We start from the raw sequence: 17104 nt of genomic DNA on the forward strand, positions 1-17104 counted from the left end.
CCTCTCAACATCAGCAATACAGTGGAATTTATAGCCAGTAAACTTTTGCAGTAACAGAGAATATAAGGAAGAATACTTTATATAAAAATAGACATTTTTAAGAGCTCCTGTATTCTAATTTCCAGCCCATATGAAAGTATAGGACAACCTTGGGCTTCCCAAATGGCCACCTCCTTTCAGCTGTTGGGACACGTGCTCTCATTTTGGAAGTTTTTACTGAGTCCTGCCATTGCATCAAGGCTTTCGAACAAGTACTCACCGTATGAAAACACCTCAAACATTGAACATGGCTGTATCTCATAAAATCCTTCAGTTATGTGTCTAGTTCTCTCTTCTTTTTTAAAGATTTCATTTATTCATTCAGTAGAGACACACAGAGGGAGGCAGAGACATAGAGGGAGAAGCAGGCTCCTCGCGGGGAGCATGATGCAGGACTCGATCCCAGGACCCCGGGATCATGCCCTGAGCTGAAGGCAGATGCTCAACCCCTGAGCCACCCAGGTGTCCCTCATGTCTCTACTTCTTCATCACTTCCAGCCTATTCCATCCTCCTGATAGAAAAATAAAAATTTCAATTTTAACTGAAGTATTTTGTTGTACAATTTAAGTTCTGCCGTTCATTGGTTGTTCTGTCCCTTTTTTCAGATCAAAGAACCACAAACATTAGAAAAATATTTTCCTAGACTAAAAGGCAGCTTTGTTGCTGTCATAGTAGAGGGGAAAAAAATCATTGTGTTAGGGTGGAAACATATAGTCCTTTAAATGACAAGTCAAATAGAGAAGAAGTATAAGTCCCCAGATCAGATCTAGTTGCCTACATGGTATTTCCCTGATTGTTCAAACCAGTGAAGGTTTATGGAAGAGAAGGTGAGGAGAAGAGAAAGATGCATTGCTTAGAATCTCCCACACCAGTTATCCCAACTGAAAAATTTGTAATTTATCTGGCCTTTTTTAAGGGCCAGAGCTATTTATTGCAGACTCAATAATCCAATGTAATGGCCACATTGGTATTTCCCCAGTGTTACCTCCCTCTATGAAAACAATAAATCTAGAACAAATTTCAGAAGCTTTTAGATCAATAAGACCCATTGCCTCATCATCCATTTACAACGTACTCTTCCTAAACATTACCAACCATATATTGTTGTTTTCTCCCAAAGTGAGTTGGTGGAAGAAAAGGAGATTCTTAAAGGACAGTCAGAAAACGTAGAGGGTAAGCCATGTTCCCATAAGTTTGACACACAATTTGCCTGTCATCTCCCTGTGGAAAGCGTGGTAAGTTTGGGCTGTGTCTCTGTTCAGAAGGTGCCTCTGGAGCGCCAATGGGAGTAGCCAGCTCCCAGGGGAGCCTGCTGGTGATCAACTTTGACCTGGAGCCAGAATGTCCTGATGCTGAGCTTCGAGCCACTCTGCAGTGGATAGCAGCCTCTGAACTTGGGATCCCCACCATCTACTTTAAGAAATCTCAGGAAAACAGAATCGAAAAGGTACCCCCGCCCTGTACTTGGATGTGGATGAATTGTTGTGCTTCTTATCACTGCTGGAAACTGGATAAATCCCCAGTCAAGTCATTTAAATTTGAACCCTTTGTTCTTTTCACCTTAAAATTGTGACTAGATTTTTGAAACCTTCCACCCACATATATATAATCATGATAACTGTTTCTTTGGCCTCAGTTTTCTCAGCTAGAGAAAGTGAAGTGGAGAGATGGGAACTTTTTCAGAGTCTAGTGTTTTGTTTGTTTCTGTTATGGTGTTTCTTTGCTCTGGAACCAATTTCCTCATAACACTCATTTAAATAAAAAGAAACTAAATATACAAGAAACTAAAGTGAGGCCATACTTCTGTTTAAAACACACTGTGGCATGGTGTCAACGAGAGGCATGTGTCTATTGAACAGGTTGGCGTTGGACAGACTTCCTTGTCATCACTCTCCACCTACTAGAAATATAAAGTCGGAGAATAGAGCCTTTGCCAACATCTAAATTAATAGCAACTATCACTCTAACTCCCTAGCTCTAAAGCTGCCCACTAACTGTTGTAGAATCTCAATTAAGATTAAAGCACAAATCCATCTGCCAATGTCTTCAAGCTCAATATCCCATAATTTAAAAGTATGCTCCTTCTGAAAACATTCAATTTAATAATAATGCTATAATATGAGTTTCCTATTGCTGTGTAACCAACTGCCACAAATTTCCTAGGTTAAAACAATACCTCCTAACTCTGTTGCCAGAAGTTGGGCGAACTCTACTTTGCTCTCTGCTTAGGGACTTGTAAGGCAGAAATCAAGATAGCAGCCTGGCTGGGCACTCATCAGAGACTGGGTTGGGGTGAGGAGGAAACAATCTTCCAAATTTATTCAGGTTGTTGTCCTAATTCAGTCTGTTGTGGTTGTAGGACTGATGCCCCGTTTCTTTGCTGTTCCACTTCTAGAAACTTCCAATATTCCTTGTCACACGGACCCCTTCATGTTCTCATGCAATCAGTGTCTCTTATTTCTTCTTGACACCAACCAGAGAAAACTCTGTTTTTAAAAGGTTTATGCAATTAGATCAGTTTTACCAGGTAGTCTCCATTTTGAGTAATTCAGTATTAACTAAGAATCCCTTTTGCCATGTACAATAACATAGTAAAGGCATAATTTTCTCATCCTATTCATGGTACTGAAGATCAGGACAGAAATCATGGAAACTGTTTTAGGATCCTGCCTATCACTGCCACAGTGCATTTTTTAATGTCTTATTATCACAAAGTACATCCCCATATGCATTACACTTGTTTCTCAGCAACCCTATGAGAAGAGCCAATGGCTGTTATTATCCCTTTTTAATGAGCAAGTCAGGACTCAGGCTGGCCCTTGAGAGAGTCCCCAGTTAGTGACGGCTGAGCCCAGTCCTGGAAACTTCTCAATAGTGTCTCTCTCAGGTTAAATTGCCTTGAAATTATGATCTGGATTTTTTTAAATATGTACTTGAATTTTAACTCTCATTGGCAAAATCTAGCAGCCTGAAAGATCCTTTGCCATCTTGCCCATGCACATGGTAATTAGAACAGCTTCCCCATTTCTGTGTCACCAGCCAATGGCATTAGCATCTGGAAAAAACTGAGAAGGAGACCTAATTGATACTGCCTTCTCTCACATCAGCCTCTCTCTCTCTCCAACAGGCAATTTATACTTCTCTTCATTTCTAGTATTTCCTACCATTCCATGGCATCTGAATCTAGATACTATCCTGTACTGTCATACCTTTGTTGGCAAGGTAATGAGTGGTTCACTATTTGATAAATTCTCCTTCCACCTTACCACCCAGGCTGTCTAGTGCAAAAAGTGGAGTGAAAGAGCACTCCACATTGGGTCCCTCCTTCTTCCATACACAATCCTAAAGACTCCCTGCCATGGGAGGAGAACAAGAACATTCTCAGGCAAAGTGCATCCTCAGATTCATGGAAAAGTGAAAGACAGGCTGGTTTCCAACTTTATCTCCAGAACATTACTTGGTGCATTTTTGGATGGTCTCTTAATGAAGTAGATTTTTATAAAATCCCCCATTTTGAAGAAACAACGTAGTACTCTATGAGAATATATGTCTCATAAGTCCTCATTATGTGAAAGGACAAAGAGTGTGTAACTAACCTGATTATTAACTTGATTAGGTAAATCAGGCCCTGACTTGATGTTTATTTATCCTCCCTAATTTTCAGTTCTTGGAGGGGATGACTATCTTTACTTACAGCTGTTTTTTTCTGAGAAAATAAACGCTCCACTAATGTTATCAAGAAAAACATGAAGTAGTGTTTTACTCATTCAATTTAGCATCAGGTCAAGAAGTTTATTTCTAAGTAATGTAACTTTAGGAACAAAACATCCTAATTTTTTTTTTCAGTCAATGAAGGTTCTCCGCACAGAGTGGCTTGTTCACAAATGGGCAGTATTTATTGTCTCAAAGAGAACTGGTCAGAAAAAGCAAACCCATAAGCAAAATTTCGACATCCTTTCTTTTATCAATACTGCATTTGGAAGCCTCATTCTGGTTGTTTTTAGTAATTGGTTAGTTTTTTGCAAGTAGTGTGGAAGAGAGATTGTGGTCTTCCATAAGGCTTTGTCACACAAGGGCAGCAGGGTCTCTCATGCTCCTCCTCAGTGTGGAGAGGACTAAAAGAAACATCTCTGTTAAGTTCAGAAATCCCATTTCTCATCACTCTCATCACTTAGAGTACTAAACATTACTCACAGATCTATGTGCTGAGTCTCCATTTGTATGCATTCAGAATTTTTTCAATAAATTAATGTAGTTAACAATTTTCCCACAAGGGTGTTCCCCAGTCATCGACCCCCCTGCCTTTTGACAGTACAGGCATGAGCTAAAGAGGAGAGGGTATCATGAGTAAATACTGACGCAGCTCATCTTTCCCACCATCGACCTTGGAGTTGAAGGGCACTTAATTAAAGTCACCTTATAATGCATTTCAGCCCCATTTCAACTCCAAAGGCAAATTCCAGATGTTTGGGGTGCCCAGGGTAGTGTCACTTTTTTCTGGTAAACTGACACTTTCATTTTTAAGCTTTCTCCTTCATGGCATTTTTTTTCTACTCATTAAAATACTATGCCCACTTGAAAGTCATACACTCAGAATATTCATCAAATATTTATTGAGCATGAACAATGTATCAGGCACTATTCTAGGCTCTGGGAATATAGGGAACAAAAGAGACAAAATTTCCGACCCATGGGATGTCCCATCTAATCAGGAAGGACCCAGAGTAAGGTGAATGTAAATCAGGAGAGGCTCAGATTGTAAAGCAAAATCTTGAAATATGATGGAAATTTATTTTAGAAACAGGAGATGACAAACACATTGGAAATAGGATTTCCCACACCTCAACTATGAGCCAAATGCACAGAATTACCTGGGACAGTTATTTACAATTCATATGTCTACGCACTTCCTTAGCCCCATCACATTCACTGCTGCCCAGAAAAATACATTTTTTAACAACTTCCCTCAAGCGAAGTCATTTTGATGAGTACTAAAGTTTGAGGCTCCCTCCTATAAGAAATACCCTGAAGGAGTGTCTGAATTTGAGGTGGACTTTAAGTATCCTAAATTCCAGGGCAAAGATTGCTGAGTCTTAATGCCTGATGTTCTAAAACAGTTTGTAAACATCATTCACAATGTCTGACACTCTGTGCAACTGATGAATAGCTAAATTCTACTCTTGAAACTAATAATGCAGTATATGTTAACTAAATTGAATTTAAATAAGAATTTTTTAAATTTTTAATTTAATTCAAGGAGAAAAAAATCATGAAGGTAATTGGTTTTTAAAAAATGACATAAATCAGCCAATTATTCTGCCTTTTGGATACAAAGTATCATTACCCTCTAGCTCTTTTTCTAAATATAACAAGCTTCTGTGAGCCAGAATGGCCTGATGACTAGCTTCACCGTATATCAGTGCCTTTCTCATCTTTATGCATGTGAGAATTAGTCCTTTTTCTTGGAGGCAATGCAAAGAATGCAAAGAAGGAAAAGAGAAAACAGGTGTACAGATACCTTCCCAGGAAAGTGAGAGTCAGAAGAGACATGACCTCACCTTTAATTTCTCATTCCATTCTACATGCAAAGTGATGGAAAGACAATAAGAGAAGGAAAGGAAGGAAAAATAAGGAAGAATTATATACTGCCTTAACTCAGACTCCCTTAACAAAATACCATAGAGTGGCTTATTCAGGACATTTATTGCTTACAGTTCTGGAGGCTGTGAAGTCCAGGATCGCGGTGCCAGCAGATTCCATTCCTGGTGAGGGCCCTCTCCCTCCCTCTGGCCTCCTATGGTACAAAGAGAGAGCTCTGGTGTTTCTTTTTTTTTTTTTTTTTTTTTTTAAATAAGGGCATAAATCTTACCACGGGAGCCCCATCCACATGACCTCAAGTAAACCTAATTATCACCCAAAGGCCTCACCTCCCAGTACCATCACATTGGGGTTTAGGGTTTCAATATCTGAATTTGGTGGAGAACACCAACATTAAGTGCAAAACAGATACTAAATGTGTCCGTTTATAAACCTAAGAAATTGTCTTGAATCGAACCCTTTAGTCAAGGTTCTCAAACTCCGTGTGTGCTAGAATCACCTGGGGAGATTTATAGACCCAGATGCTCTGGCCAATTAAATCAGAATCTCCTCTTGGTATGAAGCTCAGGCATTGGAGTTTTCTAAAGGTCTCTGGTGGTTCCAGGGTACAGGCAATGCTGATAATCACGGCTCTACAGGCTAGAATTGCAGGGACAATGTAAATACCAACTCACTTGAGCTTAATAAAATGGAATGCTGCCTTGGAGCAAAATAAGGTAGTTACTTTCAGAAATCCAAATTGAGTGTTTTTTAAAAAAAAAAAAATATCACAGCTTGCAACAACTCCCAGAGATCCTACCATTGGATTTTGTGAACAACTGATCTAATTTAGTAAATGTGCCTGAGAATATAAAAGTCCTCTACCAGGTAACACTCTTCTTCAAATGGGTCTGTCAATGATATACCATCACAGCATGTAAATCCTTCTAGTTTCCTAAGACAAAATATTTGCTCAAGGAAATGCCAACCATGATCTAGAGGAAGAGAACTTAATTGTTATTGATTGTAAAATGGCAGGAAGTGAAAATATTTGGGTTTTGTTTTTCAGTGCATTGGAATGAAAAACTCAGGTCCCTGCCATACTAAAGCTGATTATAAAATTACGAGAGCAAAAACATGGACAGACACAATGAAAGATCTAAGGCCAGCTGCTAAATTGAATGTGGTTTTCAAGGCTATAAAGTAACAAGCTGGGAATGTCCTTTCCTGGCTTCTTCACAATCTTAGCTGCATTTTTATTTAGAAATTTCTTTCAGTCAAGGAAGAAAAGAAAGTGTAAGACCTTCTTGCTCATCAGACCTACAGATGTTTCAAGGTCTTCATGTCTGAGATTAAGTCATCACAGCCACAGAATAGGCTATATTTAGTGGGGCCAAATCATTTTTAAAAGCTGCTTTATTGGGATATCAGACTGGATTTAGAAATCATGAGACAGATTCCAGCCTGTGACTATTCCACAAACTACTGGCACAGTGGCTAGCTGGTGGGGAATTTTGACCACGTTGGGTCAGTCAACATCATCCTGTGGTTGTCAACACAGTGGGAGACCCACCTTCAGCAAGTCTTAAATAGTTGGAAAGAAGCTTTGTAATTGAGCTTCCAAAAAGGTCTGAGGCTGAGAGCCTTCTAGGAAGGGCTTAGCAAATATTGACATCTGGCCCAGAGTTTTGATGGTCAATTAGAAAAATGACTCAGGGATAAAAGTTGAGAACAAAATGGTAGCCCAGTGAGCCAGACTTTATAGAAAGAAAAAAAGGATCTGGGGGTAATTTTATATTTCTGTATATTTTATGGTGACTGCATCTTTATAAGACATGTTGAGGGAGAAGAGACACCCTTAAGGGATGGGTCTGGCCTAAAGCCATTGGTGACACTTGAGGGAAATCTTGAAGAGAAGTCACCAATGCCTCTCACAATGAGACCTCAGAAACTTGAAGTTCAAGCTTTCTCCCCTAGTAACACCTACTTTCTAGACTTCCAGTAAGAGCTGGAAAAGTCTGATTTGTCAAATCATGCAAAGACACCCTAGCCTTTCTCTCTTTTTCTCTGATGCTTCATGTTTTTACTGTTCATCCAACAGGAAGTACACCTTGGATTCATTCATACACACCAAGATATAAGTGACAGCTCACAAAGTTATTTTTATGCATCTCCATTCATTACTAATAGCTGCTAGGAATGTTCCCCTATCTGAGGGTATTTGCATTTTAAGCAGTCTTAACCTAAAAGATTAAGCTCTCTAAAGTTTCAGGAATCTGACAGACAGGAAAATAGACAGAAGTTGCAAGGAGTCCCAAATGACAAGTAGTGTCTGAAATGTTATCACGGAGACCAAGGGAACTCAATGGAGCTAACCTTCCACTGCTGCTCTAGTGAACAGTAAATAGAGGTCCTGGCTATCCTATCCCGCAACACACATGCCATTGTCAGTCACGGGGCAATGAGACAGATGGCCCACAATGAGCTTTTACTCTGCTTCTGGCACACTCCCATTGCCCCAATCTGGGCTGTCTTCAGCCTTTGCCTAGAGCCACAGCCTGCAGCCATTTTTGTGGAGCATCCTCTCAACGGAAAAGTAGTGATTAAACAACCTCAAGATATGCATGTTTCTTTTAAAATTATATATGTGTAAATACATTACATACAACTTTAAAATGAATACTTAGATGAGGTCCCCCCCCCCAATGATTCTGGATGCCATTCCATATTTCAGCTCATCTTCTTGGTCATTTTGAATGTATTTGACTCCCATTTGGTCATTTGTTCTTCTTTCACTCAGCAAACATTTATTGGACACCTATCAAGTACAGGAAAAGGTAGTAAGATACGACTTAGATATTGTCCTTCCCTGGGGGATTATGGTCTAGAGCATAGTTGCCATTGGCCTCCTATCTGTCTCTCTTTTTTTTTTTTTTTTTTTACATCATCCTAAATATCATGATCATGGGTTCATCTCTCAAGACCTCAGTTTTCATCTGTAAATGCCTGCTTCACTGAGTTGTTGACAGAATTCGATGAGATTACCTGTGCAAATGTATTTCCTACAGGTTTTGGCTCTTAATAATTGTCCATTTTTTTAAAAAAGTATCTGCCTGAGGATGTTGAGAGGCCTTCACCCTGGGCTTCATCCCACAGTGGCATGAAGGGAATGATCTCCAATGATTTCCCACCTTCCAACACTTCAGGTCACAATTCACCTGACGCCAAAAATATTGTATCTAAGTTGTGGCCAATTGAAGCTGCTACCAATAATGGGGTGACAAATCTAGGGTGTTTCTTCAATCTTTCCCTTTCCTTTTGCAATGGAAAGCCAATGTCTCTTGAGATGTGATGGGGGGGAGGGGATTTTTCAAGATGGAGTGAGGAGCCAGTAAGTGACCATACCCAAAAGTTTAGCACTTGATTTATTTAGCATAAATGTATACATCCAATGAGAGACTATTTGGAGACAGGTAGGAGGTTCTAGGAGCTATGCTGTACAGTCCTGTCAGAGAGAGTCCAATCCAGAGAAGAGATCTAAGGAAACTCTTGAAATATCTAAAAGACAGACTCTTGAAAGAAGAATTCCATCTAGTCTCCGGCAATCAATGGATGACACTGCTCTGAAGAAGAAAATTCTAGTTCATTGAAAGAACTCTCTAATGAACTTGTCTAAAAGAAAAATAGACTGTCGCGGAAAATAGTCCCCTCTCACTAGAGATTAAAAATATAGCCTAGAGAGCTGTTGGCTTTGGAAGAATGATTGAATGAGATGACTTGAAGGCTCATCTGTGATGTGTGAGTCCTAACTCTGTGCTTTATTTTAGTTTCTAGATGTTGTGCGACTGGTTCAGCAGAAGTCCTGGAAAGTGGGAGATATTTTCCATGCGGTTGTTCAGTACTGCAAAATGCATGAGGAGCAGAAGGAGGGGACCCCAAGTCTCTTTGACTGGCTCTTGGAACTGGGATAAGGCAGCTATGTCCTTAGAGTATTCCTTTCCTTTATTCCAGCTTAGATTACAGTGGTTTGCTCTAAATACTCTCAACTTTCTCAAACATCCCATCACATTAGCAGAGCTATAAAAAAATCTGCCGTTTCAAGTCTACTGCACATGGAATAAATCTGAGGAAAAGCAAAAATAGGTCTGTACAAATCCATACAACCTATGAGTGAGTTCAAAAAAGCTTGTATTAGAATGGCTGGAAAAAGAGAAATTTTAATGGGCCCTAAACTAAAAGCTTACAACTAGGCCCAAAATTCAGGAAAGCTGCTCTTAAATATTTTTAATAATACAAAATGTTATGTAATGTCTCCAATTATGTGCATCAACTAGAAGCAAAGTCACTAGTCAAAATAATTTTGTAAACTATGACATAACCATTATTTTACTCTTTTGAGCTGATGAAGGGGCTGTCAGCCCAGGTCAATACTTAAGATATGGGCGAGAAGTTTCCAGAATTTTGATACAAAGGATTTTCACTATCAGACCAATATCAGTGGATATTAACAGAAGTACGAGTATTATTGTTGTTCTCTACGGAGGTGATTTCATTTATTCACTGTAACTCACTGATAAATACTCCGCAGCTCCCCAACAGTATCTGTGTTCCCAGCCAGCAAGAAAACTGTTGTTTTTCAGTTGATAGTGTAAAAGACTGAAGATTGTCTTGTTTCCATCTCTGTATTACTTGGGTAACATGCTCACAGACTTCTGACCATGAGAAAAAAATTTCTTACAAAAAAAAGTCTTTTGAGATAAAATCTGCTTGTGTATTAAATTATATAAAATATAAACTTTCATTTTATTTTTATTGTAAATTATGAAGAGATTATTATCTTAAATAATATATTGAGTTATCTTAGAGGTTCATAACACATGAGGGGATTGTTGTCTTAAGTTATACCTTGACACTTGAGCTCAGTGCTTTTATTATAAATGGTTTGGCACTGAGATGACAAACCTGCTCCCCGGGTGACATTTATAATGATGGATGCAGGATTTGACATAACCCACTAGGATCATACACTCTTCCTGATTCAAAGGTATTGGCATTTAATTTGGGAAGAATAAAACCTTATCACACTTAAGTATTTTAATAACAGAGATTTACTCTTCTGAAAAAAATAAAAGTATCTAACTGCTCTCCCTTTGACTAAGTGAGGTACGCTGGCTTTTATTTTCTTGACCAAAGAAGGAGTTTATTAAAGATTTCCTGAAATACCATGCTTTTACTCTATTTTTAAAAATTGCAAAGTAATTTTAAATGTGAACAAGGCCCCATGCCATCAATGCTGGCCTTATGTGTCATCCACATCTTGAAATGTCAAGAAAGCTTCTTTGTAAGCCATACCTCCCTCTTCACCACACACCAAGGAATCCTTCCCAGTACTCATTAGACATTTCTTATATTAATAGTCCAAATTTAGGATCTATGTTTAATTTGTCACATTAACAAAATGTCAAATTTTGAAATGTATCCATTATCTCAAACTGAAAGTTCTTTGTGCTACTAAATGGAAAAGGATATATTTATTTTTTAAACAATCCCAGAATATTGTGTGTAGACTCTTGTTGTGCTCGAATGAATGTTTACCTATCCTACAAAGCACAAATACTGAATTGTAACCCTGTGACAAAGTTATACGTGTTGTACCTACTGTTGCAAACTAATCAATCAATAAATTTTTGTTGCCGAATTGTTGATCCTTTTTTCTCCAAAAGTTGTAAGTGCCTCATAGAAAACAAGAGCCACAGTGTGATTGGATGAAGGTAGATTATCCTTTGGACAAGTTTTACTGTGACACTTTTGACTTTCAAATAAGCTGATATTCTTTGACTAGCTAGCATCAGTGATATTCATGTAGATTAGCATTTCTCAACCTTGGCACTATTGACATTTGGGGTAAATAATTCTTTGTTGTAAGAGGTTGTACTATGCCTTCTAGAATGTTCAGCAGCACCCATGGCTCTTATCCACTAGATGACAGTAACCACTTCCTCCTGTTATCACAATCAAAAATGTCTCCCAACCTATTGCCAAACATCCCCTGGGTGAGACATCAGTGAGGGGCTGCTGGCATAAATAATGCACTGAAGGGGCAGAGGCAGAGGCTCGACCAGGTGTTCTGGTTAAAGAAGAGGAGCCTGCAGACTCTAGTCTAGGGAATCCCAGTAGGAATCTGGGATTCCCCTCCCACTTTCCAAGGCCCATGGGCTGTGGCCTCTACAGCACGTCTGGGGGATGGGAGAAAGAAGCATGAGGAAAAAAGGCTTGGGGATAAACTGACCTAGACTCGAGTAAACTAGACATAAAGTTATCAGGCTTAGAGGTAAATGGATCAGTGCTCTTTGAATTCAGGAAATAAATTATTAGAATTTGTGCAAATAAGGCACTGAGACTTCTGAGCACTTTATATGATTCACTAATAAGAAGGCATAAATATGCTTATGCAAAGGATCGTCCAGTCAGCCAGAGGGTAATATCAAATAAAAATAAACTGGACATTGGCAAGGAGAGACTTTATTTGAAAGGCTTATAATAACAAGGAGAAAGGGGCTGTTGCAATGGGTCACAGGGGTTATGGTAACAGTGAGAGTGCTCCCAATGGGAGACCTGTCAGCATCTCAGGGCTAAGCGAAAAGGGGTTTTCTTTTACAGTGAGAGTAAACATGAAAGAGCCAGGTGTGGGTGGGATGGACCAGTGGGATGGACCAGCCACATTGGTGGAGGTGGCGTGGTGGGAAATCCCCTTGTATCCTGAGCTCAACCTGTTCTCAGGAGGGGCTTCTTTTTTTTCTTTTAAGATCTATTTATTTGAGAGAGAGAGAGAGAGAGAGAGAGAGAGAGAGAGAGAGAGATTGAGAGGGAGAGAGGGATGGAGGGAGGGGCAGAAGGAGTGAGAGTCTTTTTTTTTTAATAATAAATTTATTTTTTATTGGTGTTCAATTTGCCAACATACAGAATAACACCCAGTGCTCATCCCGTCAAGTGCCCCCCTCAGTGCCCATCACCCATTCACCCCCACCCCCCCTCCTCCCCTTCCACCACCCCTAGTTCGTTTCCCAGAGTCAGGAGTCTTTATGTTCTGTCTCCCTTCCTGATATTTCCTACCCATTTCTTCTCCCTTCCCTTCTGTTCCCTTTCACTATTATTTATATTCCCCAAATGAATGAGACCATATGTTTGTCCTTCTCCGATTGACTTATTTCACTCAGCATAATGCCCTCCAGTTCCAACCACTGTGAAGCAAATGGTGGGTATTTGTTGTTTCTAATGGCTGAGGAATATTCCATTGTATACATAAACCACATCTTCTTTATCCATTCATCTGTCGATGGACACCGAGGCTCCTTCCACAGTTTGGCTATTGTGGACATTGCTGCTAGAAACATCGGGGTGCAGGTGTCCCGGCGTTTCATTGCATCTGCATCTTTGGGGTAAATCCCCAGCAGTGCAATTGCTGGGTCGTAGGGCAGGTCTATTTTTAACTCTTTGAGGAACCTCCACACAGTTTTCCAGAGTGGCTACACCAGTTCACATTCCCACCAACAGTGCAGGAGGGTTCCCTTTTCTCCGCATCCTCTCCAACATTTGTGGTTTCCTGTTTTGTTAATTTTCCCCATTCTCACTGGTGTGAGGTGGTATCTCATTGTGGTTTCGATTTGTATTTCCCTGATGGCAAGGGATGCAGAGCATTTTCTCATGTGCTTGTTGGCCATGTCTATGTCTTCCTCTATGAGATTTCTGTTCATGTCCTTTGCCCATTTCATGATTAGCCTCAGCAATCAGACAACAGAAAGACATTAAAGGCATTCAAATTGGCAAAGAAGAAGTCAAACTCTCCCTCTTCGCCGATGACATGATACTGTACATAGAAAACCCAAAAGCCTCCACCCCAAGATTGCTAGAACTCATACAGCAATTTGGCAGTGTGGCAGGATACAAAATCAATGCCCAGAAGTCAGTGGCATTTCTATACACTAACAATGAGACTGAAGAAAGAGAAATTAAGAAGTCGATCCCATTTACAATTGCACCCAAAAGCATAAGATACCTACGAATAAACCTAACCAAAGAGGTAAAGGATCTATACCCTATAAACTATAGAACACTTCTGAAAGAAATTGAGGAAGACACAAAGAGATGGAAAAATATTCCATGCTCATGGATTGGCAGAATTAATATTGTGAAAATGTCAGTGTTACCCAGGGCAATTTACACGTTTAATGCAATCCCTATCAAAATACCATGGACTTTCTTCAGAAAGTTAGAACAAATTATTTTAAGATTTGTGTGGAATCAGAAAAGACCCCAAACAGCCAGGAGAATTTTAAAAAAAGAAAACCATATCTGGGGGCATCACAAAGCCAGATTTCAGGTTGTACTACAAAGGTGTGGTCATCAAGACAGTGTGGTACTGGCACAAAAACAGACACATAGATCAATGGAACAGAATAGAGAACCCAGAATGGACCCTGAACTTTATGGTCAACTAATATTCGATAAAGGAAGAAAGACTATCCACTGGAAGAAAGTCTCTTCAATAAATGGTGCTGGGAAAATTGGACAACCACATGCAGAGGAGTGAGAGTCTTAAGCCGACTCTGCACTAAGTGCAGAGCCTGACCCGGGGATCAATTTGAAGACCCTGAAATCATGACCCTGAAATGATGACCATGAGACAACGACTTGAGCTGAAACCCAGAGCCAGTTGCTTAACCTACTGTGCCACCCAGGTGCCCCCTCAGGAGGGGCTTCTTAAGGAGGGCTGTAGACTGGATCAGGCTGCGGATGGGTAATGTTCTGGGGCCTAGAGAAAGGACAGAAGCCTAATGGAATTCTTTTTAAAGATTTTATTTATTTATTCATAAGAGACACAGAGAGAGAGGCAGAGACACAGGCAGAGGGAGGAGGAGACTCCATGCAGGGAGCCCAGCTTAATGGAATTTGGTGAACGTCTTGCTCCAGTTGATTGCAGTGGGTACGAGCAACTCGGCTAATCTTTTATGAGGAAAGAATGAGAATTTGGAGGGTTCGGTCCTGTCTGAGGTACATAAGGGAGTACCCACGAGTCCAAGGCTCAGAGCTTAGCTCTTAGGAACTGGCCAAAGGCACACCCCAAACACAGGCCTCTTTTCAGGATCTGCAGGGTTTGAGCAAGCCAGACCTCCCTGACGCCCTCTCCTGGGCTGACACCCTTTCCTATGCCTGCTTCTAGCAAGGTAAGTGCAATCCCTGCATCTCTGTGCATCAATGACTATAAGCTCCTGGAGGGTGGTGCCACCTGTGACTCCTCCATGGCTCCCACCCTAGTCCCCCACACAAAGCCTTGTCCCCTGGGAAAGCTATAGGCCGTGGGTAACTTTGGTTTCTAATTAACCGTGTTCCACCACTCATTCCAGAAACACACAATTCTACTATAATGTTCTTCTTAGCTTATCAGAGACTACTACCTGGTATATTATGCTTCTTGAAGGGTTGTGTGTGTGTGTGTGTGTGTGTGTCTGTGTGAAATTACTTTAGGATTCAAGCAAGTGAAACTTTCTATAAAAATTTGCCTTTTATTATCATTGCCTAAGAACATTCAATCACAGAACTGAGAATGTTTTCATGTTTTTGGGATGAATTTCAGTGATATTCAGAACATTATCAGCAGGACTTGGAGCCCAAATGACTATAGACATGTTTGAATGCAGTGGACAGGGGAGAAAACATCTGAGCTGCCCTTCCATCAGCAAAAATTGTACTCGAGAAAAGCCAACAGAAAGCAATCCACCGGTATTGCTGGAAGAATCTTTGACCATCTACATTTTCCATTTCCTGTAATAATTCCCTTAAAAATGCCCCTCATTGGGTGCCTGGGTGGCTCAGAGGTTGAGTGTCTGTCTTTGGCTCAGATCATGATCCCGGGGTCCTGGGATCGAGTCTCACCTTGAGCTCCCTGCAGGGAGCCTCCCTCTCCCTCTGCCTTTGTCTCTGTCTCTTATAAATAAATAAGTAAAATATTTTTTAAATGCCCCTTGTTAAAGCCCCATATCCTGTTTCACATGCTGCTTTTCAGTTTTCACATCTCCTTCTTATTTCCTTCCTTTCTGTCCTTCGGCAATGGCCTTCCGGTAAATTCTTATCAACGATTATTTATTTGGCTCTGGAAGATTGTCACTACTTGGTTGAACTCTGTCCCATTTACTGATTCAATAGCTGCTGCACCTCCTTCCAGTGCATAATGGGGCAGGGACTACAGCTTCTACCACGAGGCACAAAGCACCACAGAATCCAGGTGCAAAGATTGTTTCCTGGCAGATTGTGTGTTCTCTGGGCTGAACACTTGACCCAAGTCTTTTTTAAAAATTTGTATTATTGAAGTATAGTTGACATACAAGGTTATAGCAGGCTCAGATGCCCCACATGGTGATTCAACAACACTATACATTACCCAATGCTCCCCACGAGGTGTGTAGCCACCATCTATCACCGCACAGTGTTACCACAATATTATTGACCATTTCCTATGCTGCAGGTCTCATCCCCATGACTTAGTTAGTTTATAACCAGAAGTTTGTACCTCTTGATTCCCTTCCCCTTTTCACCCATTCCTCCCTCTGGCAACCACTTGTTTGTTTTCTGTGTTTATGTGTCTGTTTCTGTTTGTTTTGCTTTGTTTTTTTTTTGTTTTGTTTTGTTTTGTTTTCTTTTTAGTATGGTATTTGTCTTTCTAGTCTGTCTTCTTTCACTTAGCATCGTTCCTTCCTAGTTCATCCTTGCTCCCATAAGTGGTGAGATCCCATTCTTTTTAATGGCTGAGTAATATTCCATATATATATATATATATATATATATAAGAGTTTGCATTACGAGATATATATATATATATATATATATATATATATATATATATACCACAGTCTCTTTACCCATTCATTTATCAATGGACACTTAGATTGCTTCCATATCCTGGCTATTATTATAAATAATGCTACTGTAATAAACACAGAGGTGCATATATCTTTTCAAAGTAGTGATTTCATTTTCTTTGTGTAAATGCCCAATAGAGAAATTACTGGATCATGTGGTATTTCTATTGGTAATTTTTTGAGTATTCTCCATACTGTTTTCTGTAGGGACTGCACCAATTTACATTCCCACCAACAGTGCACGAGGGTTTCATTTTCTCCACATCCTTGCCAGTACTGGTTATTTCTTGTTTTGTTTTGTTTTGTTTTTATATTTTTCTGGCCCAAATCTTCATAGACATAAAGCACATCCCTCTTTTGCCACATCACAAACAACAGCATGCAGCACAGATAAGGTAGGAGAGTTTTGCTTCTTATGGAGGAAAGCAGAATGGATCGCCATTTGTTGAAATAGAATGAAGGTAGGTAAAACCAGGACACCCTCTAGTTTTAAGTGTACTGGATTCTCCTTCACGGACACATGTGGCATGATTGAAGATTCTCTGGCCTACTCTTTCAAGCACTAAGCCAA

At 40.0% G+C, this 17104-nt stretch overlaps 1 protein-coding gene across 7 annotated transcripts in view; it reads left to right on the forward strand.

Moving 5' to 3' along the window:
• SPHKAP (SPHK1 interactor, AKAP domain containing) overlaps positions 1–11315 on the forward strand; it is a 169947-nt gene extending 158632 nt beyond the window's left edge. For all 7 annotated transcript variants that reach the window (XM_072719325.1, XM_026006315.2, XM_026006316.2 and 4 more), the window contains 3 exons: positions 1161–1213; positions 1303–1487; positions 9445–11315. In XM_072719325.1, the coding sequence (XP_072575426.1) occupies positions 1161–1213; positions 1303–1487; positions 9445–9588 (382 nt within the window). In that variant the 3' untranslated portion in view covers positions 9589–11315. The remainder of the gene's footprint in view (positions 1–1160; positions 1214–1302; positions 1488–9444) is intronic.
• The last annotated feature ends 5789 nt before the right edge of the window (positions 11316–17104 follow it).

The sequence above is a fragment of the Vulpes vulpes genome, chromosome 9 (genome assembly GCF_048418805.1).
Source record: "Vulpes vulpes isolate BD-2025 chromosome 9, VulVul3, whole genome shotgun sequence".
NCBI classification, from domain to species: Eukaryota; Metazoa; Chordata; class Mammalia; order Carnivora; family Canidae; genus Vulpes; species Vulpes vulpes.